The sequence below is a fragment of the Myxocyprinus asiaticus genome, chromosome 5 (genome assembly GCF_019703515.2).
Source record: "Myxocyprinus asiaticus isolate MX2 ecotype Aquarium Trade chromosome 5, UBuf_Myxa_2, whole genome shotgun sequence".
Classification (NCBI taxonomy): Eukaryota; Metazoa; Chordata; class Actinopteri; order Cypriniformes; family Catostomidae; genus Myxocyprinus; species Myxocyprinus asiaticus.
The window spans coordinates 18,527,452-18,549,538 of NC_059348.1; the positions used below are offsets into that span (position 1 = coordinate 18,527,452).

The 22,087-nt window shown below is 40.0% G+C and overlaps 1 protein-coding gene across 1 annotated transcript in view; it reads right to left on the bottom strand.

Moving 5' to 3' along the window:
* Positions 1-6,054: 6,054 nt before the first annotated feature.
* Positions 6,055-22,087, bottom strand: part of LOC127440346 (alpha-N-acetylgalactosaminide alpha-2,6-sialyltransferase 3-like) — a 141,359-nt gene continuing 125,326 nt past the window's right edge. The window contains exon 5 of the mRNA XM_051696885.1: positions 6,055-14,227. Within this exon, the coding sequence (XP_051552845.1) occupies positions 14,038-14,227 (190 nt within the window). The 3' untranslated portion in view covers positions 6,055-14,037. The remainder of the gene's footprint in view (positions 14,228-22,087) is intronic.

The window sequence follows — 22,087 nt, forward strand, 5'->3', positions numbered from 1 at the left end:
CCAGCAAAGTGTAGATTTACTGCATCACTACTACGACCAGCAATCGCCATCATTGTTCATTGTTTGTATTCACTGCTCTGTGGAAGAAATGCTTATGTGCGCAAGCACGTAGTGTTTCTTTACAAAGTGACATCGGCAGCTACTGGCCTGGCATGCATAATACAGTGTTTTTAGTCGTTTTCGCAGATCCGTGTGAATGGGGATCGTTTTGACAATGTTGTCGTCTGTACGCGAACCTTTTCAAAAATGCAAAGGAAAAACTTTTCCGTTTTTAGTACATCGTTGTCATGTAAATGTACCCTAAGTATGAGCAGTAGTGGTTGTGACTAATAAATGCTTAATTCAAATTAACCTATTGATTTCAGGAACCATTCCTTGTCAGGAAACCATCCTTGTCAACCGATTCCACCATGTTATTTTGCCCATCAGCTGAATTTCATACTTCATCTATCCATGACTTCTTGAAACAGTGACAAATATCAAAGAGCTTGTGACTTGAAAACTTCCCGAAATATAACGAAATATGATATTATCTGAGTGTTCCTTTGAACCGTTGCCCATTCTCCAGCTAGCCTCAGTCTGCCAGCATGTTCCTCATTTAAATTTGATTGGAGGCGCTTTGGTCTTTGACTTCAGAGAGAGCCGAGTTGATTGAGATTGTGGAAAGGAGGGATTAGTGTGATTAGAACTCCACCACTTAATAGCCTCCATCACTTAAATTGGCACTCATGCAGAAACATGTTTAACTTCTGTCATGCTGAGGTTAATAACAATTCATTTAAGCTAAGAAATCTGATTAAAATATCAATTATCAATAACACCATAAAAATACTGTGTCAGTATTCTGAAGGTTTTTAAATCAGGGTTTTTATGCCACCTCAAGACTTGAGCTGAACATAATACCACAACAAGGTAAACTGATATCTTAAAGGGATAGTTCACCCAAAAATTAAAATGTCTGTCTTAATTTACTCACCCTCATGACCTTCCAAACCCATTTGACTTTCTATCTTCTGTGGAACACAAAAGGAGATGCTTTGAAAAATGTTCACAGTGCTCTGTTACGTACAGTGAAAGTGGATGGGGACCAGGGGCTGTCATGTACCATTAAAACACAGTAAATTAGTCAATACAACTAACATCTAGCTTTGCAACCTAGTCTTATAGAATGAACGTTACTATTACTAAATTTTTGCTAACTGACTTTTACATGCTGAATTCTATGTTTCGCTGCAGTTTCCTGGTGAAATGAACACTAGAGGTGCTACAAAAACGTTAAAATAAAGCGTTTTATTTACTTTTACACAAATCACGAGTACAACGGCTGATTATGACTTTATAAACACGTATTTTTCACATGTTATGATATCAAAACACTTATACTCTAAAGTATAACTTTAATGTGTTTTGGAAATAATAATGATTGGTTTTAGAAATTAATTGGACTCTATATTAATATTTAGTGTTTAGTGCTTTAGTTTTAGGTGTGCAGAAGCAGAAGCTTAATTATGGCATGTTTAAAACATAAATTTTCTCTGGAAGATGTGTATGTACATTTGTGGTCATCATCATTGCCAGAAGCAATATGACTTTACTCTGCCAACTGCAGGTAAAAATCAGAACGTTTATCAACTTAGTACAGACCACCACAGCAGCACTAAAGCCAGAGGCTTTGGCTTTGAGACAGTCTATTCAGATAGATTATCATTTATCTATTTGGCTCATGCAGTTATATCTTTAAATAAGAAAACAAAAGTGCTTTTTTTAATTAATTCATTCATTCATTCATTTTTATCTCAGGCTGGTAAATGAAAAGATATAACCCATTTAATGGGAATAAATTAATGTACTGTAAACTTTCTGTGGGAGAACGTGATTGTACAGAGTCTGTTCCAGAGTATCTTTGATGCAATCTGTTGCAGCAGGCAGGGAGCAGTAGTTAATTGGGTTGTGGCTGGAAATAAGGCAGCTGATTGGATTCAAGTCCCTTGCCAAGGAAACCTTGAATTACAGCAATATTATTTAGAGACTAGCCACAACACTGAGCCAAAAGTCTCCAGAGACAATAGAAAAGGGAACCAAGTAATGCCCCTTAAATATGCTACATTTTATTTCTTCTCTTGACCCGCTCAACACCACTTTTGTGGAACTATCCGTTTATTGCTTATAGAGATTCATTGTTAGCAGGGTTGGGAGGGTTACTTTTGAAATGTATTCCACTACAGATTACAGAATACATGCTGTAAAATGTAATTTGTAACATATTCCATTAGATTACTCAAGGTCAGTAACGAATTCTAAATACTTTGGATTACTTCTTCAGCACTGGTAGATTTTTTGTTGTTTTGACTATAAAAACTCAGTACATTAAGACAAAATACACATTTTAGAAATACATTCTCTGAAAAACCTAAATATCTTATGCAGTGTTGTTTCTAAAACAAGATCAATCAAATTGATCTTGTTTTAAGGATTATAAGATATTTTTACAGGAAAACAATACAAAAATTATCATCAAGAATATGATTTTTGCCCTAATATCAAAGGTCTTACTAGAAAAAAAGAAATGATGATCCAATGTGTATTTTCTTGATAATAAAATATGCTCGTGCCTGGTAACATGTGCATGTAAAATGGCTAGAAATAGCATTTTAGCTTAGCGTAAAGCTGACAATTTACAGCTTTACGCTAAGGTTTATTTCTATTTCTTCTGCTCCAAACTTACTTCAAACTTACTTCTCTGTCTGCTCGTATGAATGTAACACATCATAAGAAAGTGTTTCACCGCTGTTCAACTGCACTTTGGATCGCATCATTTATATGTATAAATGTTTTCCTTCTGAAAGGACTAAATATTAAATGAAACAAATGACAATAAAATGCAAAGTAATCTCTTCAGTAATCAAAATACTTTTTGAATGTAACTGTATTCTAATTACCAATGATTTAAATTGTAACTGTAGTGGAATACAGTTACTTATATTTTGTATTTTAAATACGTAATCCTGTTACATGTATTCTGTTACTCCCCAACACTGATTGTTAGTTATGTGTTAATGGGGAGAACAAGGATACTCAATTTTTTTTTAAATCAGTTAATTATTATTCACTCACTCTCATGTCATTCAAAACCCATGTACTTTCTTTCTAATATTAAGTAAACAAAAAGGACACAAAAAGGGAGAATGTTAAGAAGTGACAGTCACCATTCACTTTCATTGCATATTTTTCCATACAATGAAAGTGAATGGGGACCGAGGCAAATGTAAAAAACATCTCATTCTGCATTCCTAAAAAACAAACTATGGAATTTAAAATTATGAAAAACAATATCCATGTGGAGACTATAAAACACCTGCCATAAAAATGACATTTTCACAATATTTAGTATAATTATAATTAAAATGACATTTATTTCCAATAAAGCCTATACAATAGGCTGCGGCCAGTGGCTGCGTAGCTCGAGATGGCCGGTCCCGCTCTGCTCTCGCGCTGCGCGGTAGTGGTGTTTTGTCTTCCATGCACAGCAGTAAATGAAAGTGCTTAATGAATAAGAGTGGTGCGATTGAGGGGCACTCCTCGTGGTTGCCATAAAGTGGTTCTCGCTCTCGGTGGGGCGCGTGGTGAGTTATGCGTGGATGCCAAGGAGAATAACGTGAAGCCTCCACACGTGCTAGGTCTCTGCGGTAACGCGCTCAACAAGCCACATGATAAGATGCACGGATTTACTGTCTGAGACGTGGAGGTAACTGAGATTCATCCTCCGCTACCCGGATTGAGGCGAGTCACTACGCCACCACAAGAACTTGGAGCGCATTGGGAATTGGGCATTCCAAATTGGGGAGAAAAGGGGAGAAAAAAAAGAGTGGTGCGATTGACTTGCCAAATGCTTGATCAGCCCACCGGGCAAAGGCCTGGTACGCCAGATGGCCAGTCCATCACTGCAAGAAGAATATGAATGTGAAAGTGGAGATTGACTGAGCAAGGAGGAGAATTTGTAGTAAAAAGTACTAAAATATTGATCTATTTCTCACCCACACCTATTATATCGCTTCAGAAGACATTGATTTAACCACTGGAGTCTTATGAATTAATTTTATGCTGACTAATGTGATATTTGGAGCTTCAAAATGTTGGCACCCATTCACTTGCATTATATGGACCTACAGAGCTGAGATTTTTCTAGATTTAAACATTCCTTTAAGTAATTTCATAATTCTAATGTCTAGTGTTATATAGAAATATAGAATATAAATATGGAAATTCACTCTAGGGATTTCTATGCAATTCAATGTCAAATCAACCACATTTCAGAACCCCCCCAGTTTCTTTCTGAAGAAATAGAAACATAAAGGATACTGGAAGTCAATATTGAAATCAATATTCACTGAGTAATTCATTATTCACACTTTTTTATGTTGTTTTTCCAAAGTTGGAGTATAGGACCTTAAATATGAATATACAAAAGTAAAGTTTATTCTGAACCAGAATCTAAAACAATGTTAAGATATCTTTAATACTTTTGGAGGTACTGGTATAGGCACTCCAACTTCAGAAAAACAACATAAAAATCAACGAGCCGTGATTAAGTTAACTGATTTTAGTATTATATAGTGTTGGGTTCGAGTCCACCTTAGTCGATTCCGAGTCAAGTCCAAGTCTTTACACAATCTAGTTTATAATTAAATTAGAAACAAAACATTTCACTGCCCAAAATATCCTAATATTTTATTGTGCATGGTTGAATGTTGTGAATAGTGGACAAATGCTGTAAAAGAATGTATTTTAAGCAGCTCATCATTGTTTTGAAAATTGTCAATCAATAATAAATATGTGCTGTTTATCTATTTAGAGTTGCTGTCTGCTTTAGCAATAACGCTTTTTCCCCCCTGACTATTTAAAAAGTTACACAGTTAATTCATCAAGCTATTATGGACCAGTTCAAGCTGACAACACTGAGTGGACCACAAGAGACTACAGAAGCTTTCAAGAAGATACATTACGCCTAAAAAGACTTACAGTGATATCCAATATTAATACTATATTTATGTATTTTTATTTTGATATGCTGTTTTTAGTAAACTGTGAGAGATGATGTGGGTGACTTGACTCAATGAAGTTCTTGATTTTAAGTTTTTAACCACACGCAATTTTACCAGTTGTCAAGTCCCGTATCATGTGAAATTGCCTTGTTTAGTTTCTATTATATTGGATACATACACATCTTTATTTTTTCGTCGTGCCAGCCACCTCAGTAGTCGATTTTATACAGTAGTCTCTGTAGTAACATTCAAGCGTTTTGGTTGACTGATGAGTGTGCCTGTGCACGTGTGTATGTGTGTGCGTGTGTTTGCTTAAACACAGTGACACAACTCTGCCTACGTCTACGACTTCAGGGGCTAATACAGCTGCATGCAGACAGAGATGTGTTCATTAATTTCTGTTTTATTTTTTTTTCATTGCATCACAAATGTCATGGACTCGGCTGGACTTGGAAAAAAATCCTGAGTCCCAAAGGTTCGAATCCAAGTCAAGTCTGAGTAAAAATGCATCTGAGTTCGTGACAAGTCCAAGCCCGTTAAAATTGGACTCGTGACTCGACTCGAGTCCAGACTTGAGTACCCCAACTCTAGTATTAGAGTTAGTACCTATCTCTGAGTAAATATAGAATAATAACACTGCCACTTTTCTATGGTTATTTTTCGACCTGCTGTTTTGCTCTCAATCATTGACAGAAATTGACATTTTGGACCCCCTCTACAAAATATCAGATAACTCAGTAAATATTAATCCATGGCATTTAAGATTTTGGCTTTCAGCATCATTAATGGATGTCTTTCACCAGTAAAAGAAATATCAAAAACTACATTCTGAGCTGGGGACCTGTTTCATTTAATGTTAAACAGCATGGTTGTTATGAATGTAACAATGTAATGAATGTAACCTTCAAGTAATTTCTGTTTATTTGTATCTGAATTGTTTAAAGTATTCATTGAATCATTGGTATGCAACACGCTGGTTTCATGGAACAACCAAGCATAGAAGCCCTTATATAACTTATTAATTTACTTCATTTATTACAAACAGCCAGACAGCAAGTACAAAAATGAGTGTGACACAATCTCATTGCTTGAAAAGTGTTGACTAACTGCTTGAAAAAAATTTTTCTCTCAGAACCCAAACACTGCCATTTAATGGACAATAAGGTTAAACAGAAAGAAAGAAGACACAGCATACATAGTTATAGATGTTAAAGAAGATAAAGTGATCATATAAAACAACTCAGAGAACAGTCAGCTTTCACAACAGCAATAAAAATGTAAAATTAAAAATGGTGTGATGGACCACTGACTATTTCCCCACTCTAAATAGTGGGCAAAATATATCATTTGAAAAATACACAAAAGGTTATTTTTTAATACAACAAAGTCAAGCAGAACCACTGATGTAGACAGATACTCCACAGGTGTCTCTTCACACATTGTTTTCTACAGTCATTGTGACTTCTGCAGAAAGCATTGAAATTGTGGTGGTGAGCTGAGAGAAGAGGCCTAGATGGTAGCACAGTGCATATGGCAATACCATCTGTTCAATGAATGGCATCAGCACAGTTCGGCAGAAAATGTATCTATTTGATAAGGAAAAATCTCTGAAATGATGTGCTATTGAAAATTCTCTCATCGTTTTCTCACTCATGCCATCCCAGATGTGACTTTCTTTCTTCTGCAGAACACAAATAAAGATTTTTAGAAGAATATCTCAGCTCTGTAGGTCCATACAATGCAAGTGAATGGTGACCAAAACTTTAAGTTTGCAAAAATCAAAGAAACTCAGCGTAAAAGTAATCTATATGACTCCAGTGTTTAAATAATAATTTGTTTCTCACCCACACCTATCATATCACTTCTGAATCATGAATTTACCCAGTGGATATATAATAATTACTTTATGTGATTTTTGGAGATTCAAAGGTCTGGCCACCAATCACTTGCACTGTATAGACCTCCACAACTGAGATATTCTTCTAAAAATATTAGTTTGTGTTCTGTAGAAGAAAGTAAGTCATAAACATCTGGGATGGCATAAGGTGAGTAAATGATGAGAGTTAAAATTTTTGGGTGAACTATCCCTGTGACGAGGAGGAGGGTGGGGCTGGGCCATGAGGACACACAGCCGGCCCTGAATCGGGCTAATCAGCCGGGAGGGGGATAAAGACTAGCTGGAGGCACCAGTTCGAAAGAGAAATACGCATGTGGCTGCGCTGCATGTGTGTCTGTTCGTTTATGTTTTATGTTGTTTTAAGTTTTATATCATTAAACCTTTATGCTGACTGTTCAGCCGGTTCCCGCCTCCTCATTGCCTGTCCTTATACTGTTACAATCCCTTTAACCACAAGAGACATAAAGAGTGAGGAAAAGGACAAAACTACAGTATGTTGAATGAGGAGATTTGTGGTAGATAGGGTATCAAAAGAAAGGATAACCCCAAAAAATGTACTAATTTTTGGGTGCCCTTTAAGTATTTTCTTGTAAAGAGGAGGAGGGCGGGGCCGGGCCGTGACTATGCACACCCGGCCCCCAATCGGGGTTATCAAGTCCCTCACCAGCATCCAGCAAAACCAACACCAAGCCCTCATGGTGCTATGCCTGGAGCTGGAACAACGGCTCCAAGCCCTGCTCCAGGCACAAGCGGAGGACCGGTCTGATCGCCAGAAAGGGGGCTGGCGTTGCGACCCCCCTGGAGCCAACCCCACCTGTGTCTCTGATGAGAATGGGGCCAAGTGACGACCCAGAGGCCTTCCTTAATTTGTTTGAAAAGATGGCCGAGGTATGGAAGTGGCCTCCTGACCAGTGGGTGGCCCGCTTATTGTCCCTACTCTCTGGGGAGGTTCAGCTAGCGACACAACAACTTCTCGCCACCAGCCTCCTTAACTATCAACAGCTGAGGAAAGCCATCCAGCAACGGGTTGGTCATAGCCCCGAACAGAGTCGTCAGCTCTTCAGGTCCCTGAGCTTCGGGAGGCACGACCACCTGTTCGCTTTTGCACAACTGCTCCGGAATGCCGGCCGGAGATGGTTGCTGGCAGAGGGAACCCGCAGCGCTGTGAATGTCGTCGATCTGGTGGTACTAGAGCAGTTCATCTCCCGAACTGCCACATTCGCTACACTTATCCCTCTCCTTGGCTGATTAGCCCGATTAGCCCTCCTCCTCATCACAGTTCTATAATAAAAATGAAAACAGAAGTCTAAAACAATCATCTTCATTGCTACAATGTTATTCACACCTTCACTGACAGCAGGGAAAGCTGGAACAGGAATCGGCAAGACAAAGTAATTACATCTAATAACCTCAATTGATTGATAAATGTTTTAACACATATGCTTTCAAAAATATACTGTTGCGCCAATTTATTAGAATGATTGAAACAAGAAATAAACTAGCTCCTCCCTATTTGATTGCACACCAAGTTGCAGTAGACTGACCTGAAAATAAAAAATATAAGTAATTATACAGTAACAGGACAATGTATGATGATGCCTAAACAGTTCGAATCCATTTGAAGGCCTTTGCAGTGAGACAAAGCATTGTTTGTATGCATCACAAAACAATTCACTAAAACAAGATTTACAACATTTTCACATTACACTTTTTTCCAATGCAAATTTTATAACATACTCAAGATCACAACACAAAATGGTACAGTGCCTTGCAAAGGTTTCCATGCCCTAATTAATTCTCTCATTTTACTGAGCTACAAATCCCTTTTTAATTAAATAATAATAATAATAAAATAATCATAATAAAAACTGTATGCAATTCCCACACTACAATATATTAAAGAGCCACACTTTGCAGCAATGACAGCTCTTTTGATAAGTCATTTGGAATAAGTATGTGCCAGTTTTGCACATCGATCAGTTGTAATTTTGCCCCATTTTCCTGGGCAGACTGGCATTTCAGGTTAGTCAGTGACCCTTGCACTGTGATTTTCAAACAGCAACTGGAGATTCACTGGGCCACTGATGGGAAATTCACCTCTTAGTCCACTCCACTGTTAAACTGACCTTGTGTTTGGTATCATCATCGAGCTGAAAGATTTCCCTATCTTTTTCACCATCCTTCACCACCATTATTCTTTTTTTTTTTTTTTAAGCAAGTTGCATAGACCCTGCATTTGAAAAGCAGTCCAACAGTGATTCTATCACCACTATACTTCAAAAGACGTATTTTTTAGATGTGGCTAGTAACATTATATTTACACAAAGTAGGGCCTTCAGCCATATCTAGGGAACAGAATATCATAAAGAATATCATAGAGACTTGGCGGTGGTTATTTTGACTTGGGCCAGGAAGCAACCACGTTGCAACAACCTTACAATCAACCACACCTCTCAGCATCACTGCGGCATGTTTTGCATGGGCCAACACTCTTCATAATTATTTTCAGAAACTGTTTTATGTTATAGTTATATTCTGTGATATTCGTTTATACCCTTTTCTAATCTGTTCACTTGTTTTACATTATCTCTAACTTCTTTGTAATGCTCTTTAGTCTTTTTTGTTTTCTAATAGGCCTTCTGAATCACAGTCTGAATGATGATACCTTAAATGCTTTTTTTGTAGAAAATGTAGAAGTAATTTTAATGATTCACAGATTGGGACCAATTGAAAGGTGTCCTTGTTAGGGGACTTGTATATACTTTAGCAAGGCACTGCATATTTGACTATTAGATTACACTACTAATGGGGGAAAACACACAAAAATCTTAACCAGCAAAAAAAGATAGCCTACTTTTGTCTGCCGTGAATGGCTGAAATCTTAATAGTGTGACGACATACAAATAGCAACAAAGAAAAATATAAAAAATAAAATCCAATAATCAGAATGAAAGATAAAAAAAGGACACTTTATGCTGCAAAGAAAAAGTGATGAAGTGTACACCTCAAACAAGCACCTTTTTAAAAGGTTAAAGAAAAGCACTTATGACATTTGATAAAAGAAACAAAATAAGACAAGCCCAATGCTGAAGTCAGTTTAGTGTTTTCACAAACAAAAAAAAGCAGAAAATGTGCTGGATTAAGTCACGGTCGAACATCTGGGTGATGAGTCAATATTGCCATGCTAGTGCAGAAGCACTAATGGTGCTGCAGATCAATGAAAAGGCATGGACTGCAGCAAGCAGATCATGAGATTTAGATCAGCAAGCTCTTCAAGAGTCACAATCTCTCCACTCACAGTTCAGAGTATATCATTGGTATACTGTGGTAATGACTGAGGCATGAACAGCAGGATATGGGATAAATTCAAGAATATTTACAAGTTTAAATGTGCTGTTTACCTAAACAGGACGTTTTTCATCACTTAGTGAACAAAATCAATACATAATGATGCCGGACCCAGGAAATTATTATCTTGAGTCAACACTCTGAGTAGGGATGGGTACAGATCTTGAAATACTGATACCAATATTGATGTTGTATCGAGAGGGTTAATTCTCACATTAAAATATTGACCCTAAGTGTTTTTAACGCTTCTGATTTAATAAATTATTTTGCTGATTACTAGGGCTGCAACTAACAATTATTTTGATAATCGACTAATCTAACGATGATTAGAACGATTATTCAACTATTCAGGCGATTATTGCAACGATTAATCATTAGCTCTTAACCAACTATTCAGCTTATTCCCAGAGTTAAAAGGTTGTATTACACATGCTTACTAACAATTAAGAGGACAAAATCATCTTTTAAAAATACTAATGTCTATATGACATTCACTGAATGAAAGAAAAATAATACTTTTTATTAAGTTTAATTCTGTAAAAATTCACTGCAAAAAATCCTATTGTTGTCAAGTGTTTTTGTCTTGTTTTCCATTTAAAATATTTTAAATATCCTTAAAATAAGAAACATTTACTTTAGAAGGAACATATAAAGCTGATCACAAGCAGAAATGTTGACAGACACAAGCAGTCACAGACAGTGCTCATTTAAACAGAAAATCAACATGTTGCTTCTGAAAGTTCATGTACCCTAAAATTAACCCCATTCAGACGATTTACTGGCAAGCAGAATCCCCCATCAGAAATCAATTTACGAATGAATGCATTTCCCTCTAGCTCGACCAGGGGCGGACTGGGAAGAAAATTCGGCCCGGGATTTTAGATAAAACCTGGCCCAAAATTTGTTGAGTTGGGGGGGTTTCTGTCCTTTTCTGCATATCGCGGCGCCGTTTTGTGGCGCGTTCTGCATAATGCGGTGGCCCATGCAGCCCCATTTCGTGGACGGCCCACTGGGAAAAACCAGGAAGTAATTGCATTCACATAAACAATGGTGAGCGTGACTCAAAGGTTGCATTTTCCCACTAAGATTACATTTTCTTGGCAGGCGGGTAATCCTCAGGGGATGGAGGTCATCTGGTGCACCCTCATTTCGTGAGTGGCGCTTCGAGTTAGGCAGGGTGGCAGCATTTGAGGAATTGGTATATAGAAGGCAGGGCAACCTGGATCTATACATCAGGAAGTGGGTCGGCTAGCTGGCCTTTTTGGATGGCACTCGGGGAGGTGCAGAGGGAATAGTGTTTTTATTTATTTATTTTATGTCGCTATTTTCTGCTGTTTTATTGTCTATTTGTGTGTCTATGTCAGTTGGCTTTTGACCACTGGAGTGCTTGTTTGTGTTGGATGGGGGGGGGGTTAATGTTCGGGGGCAAAAGTTATGATTTCATGTGGTTTGATTTAGCATTTTCTGTTATGTCTATGTGATTTGCTGCATGGAATCAATAAAAATTGTTAATAACAAAAGATTTATATACATTTTCACTCCACTGATGGTTAGGTTTAGGGTTGAGGTTTGGGTTAGGGTGTAGGGTTTAAAAAATATGCATTCCTGTTTCCTGCAATACATTATTTACAACTAAAAACACAACTTGCTTTTGGCGCCACTCTGTGGACATTTCACCCAGAAACTGGAGCTCACAAGTACACATTCTGTACGTTTAACAACAATTTCAGCTTCGGCCACTGGGAGGCAGTTATTCAAATTTTGGTAAGCACAGACCGACTTCAGCAGCAAATGTTCCACCTAATGTTACTAAATTCACACTGTGATCAGTCTGGTGTTTCATTTCACTAAATAACGGCCAAGCTAACTACTGAGTGTTATGAACTGATAATCTGCGTGATTTGTGTGAAAGGGAATAAAAGACATTGTGCCTCAAGTGTTCATTTTCGATACATACAAGCCATGTAAAAATCCTTTTGCAAAAATGTAGGTATAGTAACGTGATTCTACAAGACCAGGTTGAAAACCTTTCATGTAATAAACATATAAGTATTGGTAATTTGGTATCAATATCGCCAATACTTACTTGAATCTTGGTACTCGTATGGTATCCCATCAAAAAGAAAATAAGTGTTACTGGCCATCCCTAACTCTGAGAAATTGACCTTGTATCAATTGTTAACCTATTGGCTAGAAGCATGGGCAATATCTCATCACAAAACCGCTCCAGAAGTAGCACCACCTTCCTGTTCTCTGTGTATCAGTCTCATATTCTGATACCAAATTGACTCCATTCACTCTTCACAACTAATCCATTTAGATGTGTCTTTTTCTCCAGAGAAAATGTCTGGCACTGCCATGGTGCTCACAGTTTGTTGCAATGCTACAGCAATGCTGGTCAAACATGCACAGAGTGGTGGTGCATTAGAAGAGAAAGGCTGTCCGGGCTGAGCTGCCAGATGATGTCATAATCACAAACTGATTCGAAAACGTGTTACATATACTATCAAGACTATCCTTGATATAAATGCAAAAAGATTTATGCTGTGCTTTGATGGAGAAAAACCACAACCACATGCGCAGGGGACGTCTCAACACAGCGGGGGAGCCCCCGGGGTGCTGCATTGTCTGCTGGTTTGTGTTATGCTACAACAATTAGCTACAGTAGCTGATCAAATTAGCCTGCTAAACTGACAACAGGGAAAGTGTAAAATCATCTTAAAGGTTCATTCCTAAATGAAACTAGTTTTTTTACTCACCCTCATGTTTCATTTTTGGGTAAACTATTCCTTTCAGGATACTGACAGTGTCTGGACAGGAGGGTAATTTTTTTAAATACGAAAATAAGGCATAAGGAAAGTAATGAATAGGTTGCTTCAGCACTCAATGTATACTACACTTAATTCAGGCACAATCTTGACATTGGAAATCACTAAAATATGCACTGGACAATTCTCATGTCATCTGTCTATGGTACATATGGCAAACAATGAAAAATAAACAATACAACTACTCTCCTGTTTTCTTGCTTTTTTGCCATGGCACATAACAACAGAATATAAATGTACTGTATATTCCACAGCCTATTTTCACAGCGTGAAACTCGCATAATAAATGCAAGTATGAAAAAATTATATGCAAAAGATTGTGAATGACCTAATATTATGCTGTTCAAAGGGTGCATACAAAGTAATGTGTCCCCAAAGAGATGTGAGCGGCGTAGCGAAAAATTTTTAGGTTTTGGGCTGATGACTTTTGTAGGTCATGTAAAAAGGTAAAAGGTTTGACAGTGGCATCACTTTTTCTGAGGTTGATTTCAGGTCGATGTGTGTCTATGAGACAATAAATATAGTACAGAAACCAAGATCCATTAATGTTTATATCAGACTGCATCAGTAGCTGTTGTGATCCGAGATGTCTGTCAAAGCAAAGGTTTCTCAGTCATGCACTTCATCATCTCTTTTCCAACTCTGGTGATGAAAAAAAAAACTAAGCTACTCGACTGCCCAATGAGTAGAACATGCAAAATCCACTAGACTAGATGATCACAACGATTCAACAACAGGTGCAATAGAGACCTTTCAGTATGGTTTCCATGGGTGACTTACTGCACTCAAACAACTCCTGTTTGAAATTGCAATCTGAAGGATTCTTCTCCTTAAGTTTTGTGTTAATTTAAAATGGAAAGGTTATAGGCTGACAGAGCCTTAGTTCAGGGGACATTCAGAAGGAATGGGAGTCTTCCATTGGTCATGACAGCTGCCACTCTGGACTGAAAAACTTGATGGGGTGAGTCTTGGCCCACTTTGCAAAAACTGCCTTCTCTGTGATAAAACGGTGTCCGCCATATGGGGCACTCTCGTGCAAAAGATACTCTGCACATTCATCTCGACTTCCTGCTTCATAGTAGTGGTACGGTACCTTCCTGTAGTCCTCTGACCTAAAGGGAATGACAAGAGGGAAAGAGGCAAATGTTATTTTGTTATTCCATTACATGCAATGTACAACATTAATTCATACATCCATCCAACATGAAACAGCTTGTACAACCTATTTAACTTTCATAATGTGACATATTTCCGAGTGACACAGAATATTAAATAAGCAAAAAATGCAGGGCTGGACTCATGGGTGGCGCTGGGGGTGGTTTACTGGAGCTTAAACCCCAAAAGTTTTCAGCAAAGCCCCGAATGTGTTTATGATCTTGTAGTGATGTCAAAAGTACCAATGCTTTGGAATGAAGCTGATACTAAAATATAAATATTTGAAAATTAAGTAGTATATATACTGCATATTATATATATATATATATATATATATATATATATATATATATATATATATATATATATATAAAAATTAATGACACCAGTCTTTCCACAGTAGCGATATCACAGAATACAGACAAAATTCAGTACACTTGTTGGTGGCTGCTTTCCAGAACTCATGCATGTGTGCGTGGCTGAGTGCATGCAAGAAGACCACTCGTGATTACGGCTGTGCGTGTATGGTCAAAATGCCTGTCTTGATGAGATATTGTAAACTGTTTTGAGTTGGTGCATCCAGATGCAGTAAGTATGTATCAAATATTTAGATACTGTATATAACCCTGAAAACAAAGAGTAATATATGTACAGATGTGCTCGAGGAATATACAAACTTGAAGTCATGAGTCAGGGCATTTGTGTTTTTTGAAAAACTCTTTTTGAATGAATCTTTTAAGTGTACGAATCGTTCTCATTCACCTCAATACAATGACTCATATTTCTTGTTTACTGATGTCTTTCTCTTTTGAAGCCAACGAGCTCTAGCTTGAAGTGCGAGACTGCTTTGGTGGCTTTTCATGCCTGTAAAGACTGACTACAGCATGAGCCAATAGCATTTGAGTGCGTGCTGTGAAGAAGCATATCATTGGTTCGACCCGCTGAACGAATACACCCCTTCACTGAACTAGAATTAGTTGGTCATTTGTGTCTTAATGAGATGAGGTGTCATTCATGAACGAACCGAATGTACTAGTAAACTCTTTCGCGAACAAAATGAATGATTCACTCAGTCATTTCCTACATGAATGAAGATCTGCTGAATGACTGAACGAGAGGAGGCATGTTGCGCGTTCAGTTCGACATGTGAGTCAATCGCGTTCAACAAGGAGAGAAAGTGGTGAAATGCACTTAAGACATGTTTATAGGTTTGCACAAAACATGATCCCCAATTTATGAATATGCAAAAATGACAGAAGATGTACAGTTAAATAACATGAATTATGGATGGAAATGTTGTGCTTTGATGCACAAGATATTTAAGCTTTTCTCTGTCATGGTAAAATTTATTCCCAGCATTTGACAAAATATAGGAAAAATAAACCTGCCATTTGTGGTTATGGTGTTTAAACTCTATTTTTAAAGTGTCTTCATACATTTGTAGACATGCAAATTCCATTTGTGTTGCTTTGTCCTGCTTTTAAACACTGCCTATAGTGAGAGCAGGCTGTGAAGGAGCATACCATTGGTTGGACCCAGTGAACGAATACACTCTTTAAAGGAATAGTTCACCCAAAAACAAAAATTCTCTCATGCTATCTCAGTGTATGACTTACTTTCTTCTGCAGAACACAAATTAAAATATTTAGAAGAATATTTCAGCTCTGTAGGTCCTCACAATGAAAGTGCATGGGTGGCAAAATTTTGAAACTCCAAAATCCACATTATGGGAGCATAAAAGTAATCCATAAGCCTCCAGTGGTTAAATCCATGTGTTCAGACACGATATGATAGGTGTGGGTGAGAAACAGATTAATATTTAAGTCATTTTTGTCATAAATTCTCCTCCCTGCCCATTAGGGGGCGATATGCAAGAAGGATGTGAATCACCAAAAACAGAAGGAGAATGAGAAAGTGAAAGTAAAGTGGAAATTGAATGAGCAGGGAGGAGAATTATAGTAAGAAAAGGACTTAAATATTGATCTGTTTCTCACCCACACCTATAAATCACTTCAGAATATATGGATTTAACCACCAGAGTCGTCTGGAATACTTTTATTTTGCCCTTATGTGGATTTTGGAGCTTACATTGTATGGACCTAAAGAGCTGAGAAATTCTTCTAAAAATCTTTGATTGTGTTCAGCAGAAGAAAGAAAGTCACACACATCTGGGATGGCATAAGGGTGAGTAAATGATGAGAGAATTTTCATTTTTAATTCTCCCATGATTTACTTACCTTTAAGCCATTCCAGATGTGTATGACTTTCCTTCTTCAGCAGAACTGAAATGAAGAATTTTAGTGGCCCATTTCAGCTCTGTTTGTCCATACAATGCAAATAAATGGGTGCCATCAGCCTGCTGGCTGTTTGATGGTCCAAAATGCATATTTAGGCAGCATACAAGTAATCCACACAACTCCAGTCGATCAATTAATGTCTTCTGGAGCAAATCGATAGGTTTAAGAAACAAAATGATAATTAAAAACTTTTTAACTTTAAATCGTTGCTTCTGGCCAGTGCTGGATTGATGTTTGAAATGACCTAACTTTTGCATGTCAGTCGTTCCTCTGTTGTAAACAAAGCTCACGCTTCCTAATTCTTGCGTGAATGCACCATTGCTCTTACATAACACGACAGTCACGTGATGTGTCGACTGCTGGCAGTAAGCGATTTTTAAAAGTTAACGAAGTTTTAATTATCGATTTATTTTTTACACAAACATATTGATTCAGTTCAGAAGACATTAATTGATCAACTGGAGTCGTGTGGATTACTTTTATGCTGCCTTAATATTCCTTTTGGACTGTCAAACAGCCAGCAGCCTGATGGCACCCATTTACTTGCATTGTATGGACAAAAAGAGCTGAAATGTGCTTATAAAAATCTTCATTTCGGTTCTGCAGAAGGAAAGTCATACACATCTTAAAGGTAAGTAAATCATGAGAAAATTTAGATTTTTGGGTGAACTAACCCTTTAACTGAACCAGTCGGTCATGTAGTTCATGAACAAACTGAATGTACTGGTAAACTCATTCGCAAAAGAATTAAATGAATTATTCATATCTTTGTGAATGATCTGCTGACCGGCTGAACGAGAGGAGGAGCTGTGTGTTATTCGTTCAGTTCGTCTCTCGTTCAACAAGAAAAGGGGCCGGATTAATTATGAATAAAGTGAGTGATGACCACACGTTACAATGTTTATTCTGAAGTCACTTTTGTAGTAGAATTGTAGACACAATTTTTAATAAAGGTTAATTAGACTTGTTCTGGTTGTGAATTACTGCTTTCCGTTCAATGCAATTACTTAGAAGATGGCCATTTGGTGCCTTCCACAGGTACAAAGGCATAACTTGAAGAAATGGTCAATGAACGAATCAATGAACGAATATGAATGAATCTTTTTGGTGAATGGAATCAAAAGAATCGAGTCATTGAAATGAATCAAAATCACCACCACAGAGGTCAGATCAGATCTTCAACAACGCACTAGTCTCTCCAATATGGTAGGAAGCATTGTAGGGTATCGTAAATGAAATGCAATTAAGAATAATGAATGAACAATAGTAAAAATTAAATGAGGAGCATGCATGTCATGACATTGTACCAGGATGTTTGACAGGTCGGTCTAAGGTGACAGTATGCACATAACAATGCCACTGAGGGGTCTTTGGTTTCAAGACACAATTTTATGACATTATAGTATGTCCCACTACTATACATTATAGTATGTCTACACACTAAAGTGTAGACACTTTTCCATCACAAAAAAGAGTGCACACTTTAAAGAGGCAAATTGGGATGCAGCAATGGCAAGGATAGATCAGGGGTCTATACCATAAAGCTCATTGAACAAACTCAGGGTTTCAGCATTGGTTTTGAGTTGACAAAACCAAACCAAACCAATCCAATCAAGCTTAATTGGTACCATGATGCTGCTCATTAACTTTCTCTGTCAACTCAGGCTTTGATGCACATGAATGAGTGATCAGAATCACTTCTCGCAATAGAGTTAGCTGGATTTAACTTTCTGCTTAAGGCCGATCATTATGAAAATATGAAGAATTTAAATACATTTAAATAGCACAACAAGCGATTGTTATAAACATATGAAAAATGAGAACGGATTTTATACTGCACAATACACCATTCAGCCACAACATTAAAACCACATGCCTAATATTGTGTAGGTCCCCCTCGTGCCGCCAAAACAGCGCCAACCCGCATTTCAGAATAGCATTCTCACCACAATTGTACAGAGCAGTTATCTGAGTTACCATAGTCTTTGTCAGTCCGAACCAGTCTGGCCCTTCTTTGTTGACCTCAGTCATCAACAAGGCATTTCCGTCCACAGAACTGCCACTCACTGGATGTTTTTTGTTTTTGAAACCATTCAGAGTAAATTCTAGAGACTGTTGTTGGTTTGAGTGGCATTCATCCCTTTTGCCATGTTGTGGAGCAATTAAGCTTTTAATATTAAAATCAATCACTACTGGCAGGTATTATATTAATCCATTTTACTAGCTGTTTTATAGATAGCTTAATATTATATTATGTTTATATTTTCATGGATATTTTTATTTTTTATTGTATGGCTAGAGTTGGTAAATAAAAGACTCCATCTGTTGAAAAATGTATATTTAGACTTTTTAAAAAATGATCATGAATAGTCAATTTTATGGATTTCTAAGATTTTGTTCTGTAAACTGCACTTTAAGAGACACAGTAGAGTGACTTCATTGTGTCAGAGATGACATTTTACTCACAGCTGATTGGTTCAGTATCTGTTAGCGATCTGTAACCCAGAAAAAAAAACCTGCCATGGTGCAGGTTAGCCGTGTAGCTTAAGTTAATATGGCGATGAACACCGGTAAAAGTCAATGTCAAAATCAAATTCAGGTTTATTGTCATTTTTCCTTTGCAGGGGAGAGAGAAAAACAAATTACAGTTCCCTATCTGTCACTCACTCGACATTGTGTCGATGTAGTGACACAAGGGGTCACTCTTGGGAGCCCCAAGTACCTCTGCTTTTTTTAAAAAAGGCCAACGGAAATTGGCGAGTGGAATTTGCATGGAAGGATAGCTGGTATGCAACCACTCATTCAGATTTTCTCTTCGGAGCCGAGCGGCTCTATTCATTGAAGCTGAATTCATCCGCGAGTTCATTCACCTAATCTGCTGGATTTTACGGTGCATTTCAGCGGCTTCTCCCCCTCTGCACCCGTGGAGTGCAGAGAACGCCCCTGGGTGCTTCGGCAGAATAACAAAAGAGTATATTCTAAAAAAAAAAAAAAGAGTATATTTTCATTCTAAAAGAGCGGCGCACACACGGAACTTCTTTTTAAAGGAGTCTTTCCGTTTGTGTGTTATTCCTGGTTGCGGTCGTTATCTCTCCGCTTCTGATGGCCACGATCGCTGTCTTACTTGTCTGGGCGCTACCCACGTTGAGACATCGTTCGTGGATGGGTCTTGTCCTCATTGCAAGAACATGACCATGGCAACGTTGCGGTCGCGGCTTGCTTTCGTAAGAAAGCAAGCCACCCCAGCGGCTCCCCGCCTCGGTCCTTCTACCTACGGGTATGAGGCCGTGCCAGTTAGCACTGGGGGCGATTTGGGGTCATCAATGGGACCACCTCCGCCGGGTATCCCCCCACGGACCTCCCATTCCCCAGCACGCTCACTTGCCCCGGTCGGGCGCTCGGACGAGACCGCCGGCTCATCTCAGGGCGAGTTTGACCTCTTGTTCTGCACTCGGCAACTGACCTCGCTCTCCGGGCGACGAAGGTCATGGCGCGGTCTCTCGGGCAGGCGATGTCCACCCTGGTAGTCCAGGAGCGCCACCTTTGGCTCAACTTAGTTGAGATGCAAGAGGCTGACAAGGCACGGTTCCTTGATGCCCCCATCTCCCAGGGTGAATAAGCAGACGGAGGCCATACAACACATCCTGCCCCGGCGTGGCTCAAGACCCCACACCCCTTCTGCTCATCGCCAAGGGCGTCCTACTGCAGCAACAACACCGGCTCCGCTGCAGCCCACCCCCGTGGCCCGGCCCCGGTGTGGAACCCAACACAGGAAGCAGATGCCACCCATTTCACGGCCTGCCGCTAAGAACCCGAGGAAGGCTTCAAAGCGCCCCTGAGACGGGAGACCCAGGGGCGAGGAGACCTGCTTCTCTGGAGCTGGTGAGCAGACCACTTGGTGGAGGGCCGGGAGGAGAATCCTTTGTTTCATTTTTTGCTGCATGCCCAAGAGGCTACGGTACCAAAAAGTTCAACAAAAGAGTGGTTTTCTCATTTCCTGGGTCACATGTCCGGTGCGCACAGCCGTCGTCATGACCACCGTCCACCATCCCATTTTTGCAGGTATGGCGCTCCAGCGGCAGACCCCCCGCCCTTGTGCACACACAAGGACCTCGTGCTCCGGCACCTCAGCCGACTGGGGCTTTGGGTCAACTGGGAAAAGAGCAAGCTCTCCCCAGTTCACAGCATCTCTTTTCTTGGTTTGGAGTTGGACTCAGTCTCAATGACAGTGCGCCTCACGAACGAGCACACATAGTCGGTACTGAACTGTCTGAAGGCGTTCAGACGGAGGACAGCGGTTCCACTGAAATTTTTTCAGAGGCTCCTGGGGCATATGGCATCCTCAGCGGTGGCCACACCGCTCGGGTTGATGCATATCAGACCGCTTTAGCACTGGCTTCAGACTCGAGTCCCGAGATGGGCATGGCGCCGTGGGACACATCGTGTGGCCATCATGCCGATCTGTCGCCGCCTCTTCAGTCCTTGGACCGACCTTGCATTTCTATGGGCAGGGGTTCCCCTAGAGCAGGTCTCCAGACGCATCGTGGTTACAACAGACACCTCCAAGATGGACTTGAGTGCCGTATGCAACGGGCACACAGCCACTGGCTCCTGGACTGGTCCGTGGCTGCGTTGGCACATCAACTGCCTAGAGTTGTTGGCAGTACTGCTCGCCTTGCGGAGGTTCCGGCCATTGATCCAGGGCAAGCACGTGTTGGTCCGGATGGACAACACAGCGACGGTAGCGTACATCAACCGTCAAGGCAGTCTACACTCCCATTGCACGTCACAACTCGCCCACCGTCTCCTCCTCAGTTAGCAGTCAGCAGAGTCAGCAGCGCCTCAAGTCGCTACGAGCCACTCACATCCCGGATGCGCTGTCATGACAGGTTACCCTCAGGGGAGAGTGGAGACTCCACCCCAAGGTGGTCCAGCTGATTTGCAGTCAATTCGGTCGAGCAAAGGTAGACCTGTTTGCTTCCCGGGAATCCTCCCACTGCCCGCTTTGGTACGCCCTGACCGAGGCACCCCTCGGTATAGATGCGCTGGCACACAGCTGGCCCCCTGGACTACGCAAATACGTGTTTCCCCTAGTGAACATACTTGCACAGACCCTTTGCAAGGTCAGGGAGGACGAGGAGCAGATCGTCCTAGTAGCATCCTACTGGCCCACCAGACGTGGTTCTCGGATCTCACGCTCCTCGCGACAGCCCCCCCTGGCGAATTCCCCTGAGGAAGGACCTTCTTTCTCAGGGACGGGGCACCATCTGGTACCCATGACCAGACCTCTGGAATCTCCACATCTGGCCCTTGGACGGGACACAGAAGACCTAAGTGGCCTACCACCCGCGGTGGTAGACATGATCACTCAGGCTAGGGCTGTATGCCTTGAAGTGGCATCTGTTCGCTAAGTGGTGTTCTTCCCGACGTGAAGACCCCCAGAGATGCACAGTCGGATCGGTGCTTTCCTTCCTGCAGGAGAGGCTGGAGGGGCGGCTGTCCCCCTCCACCTTGAAGTTG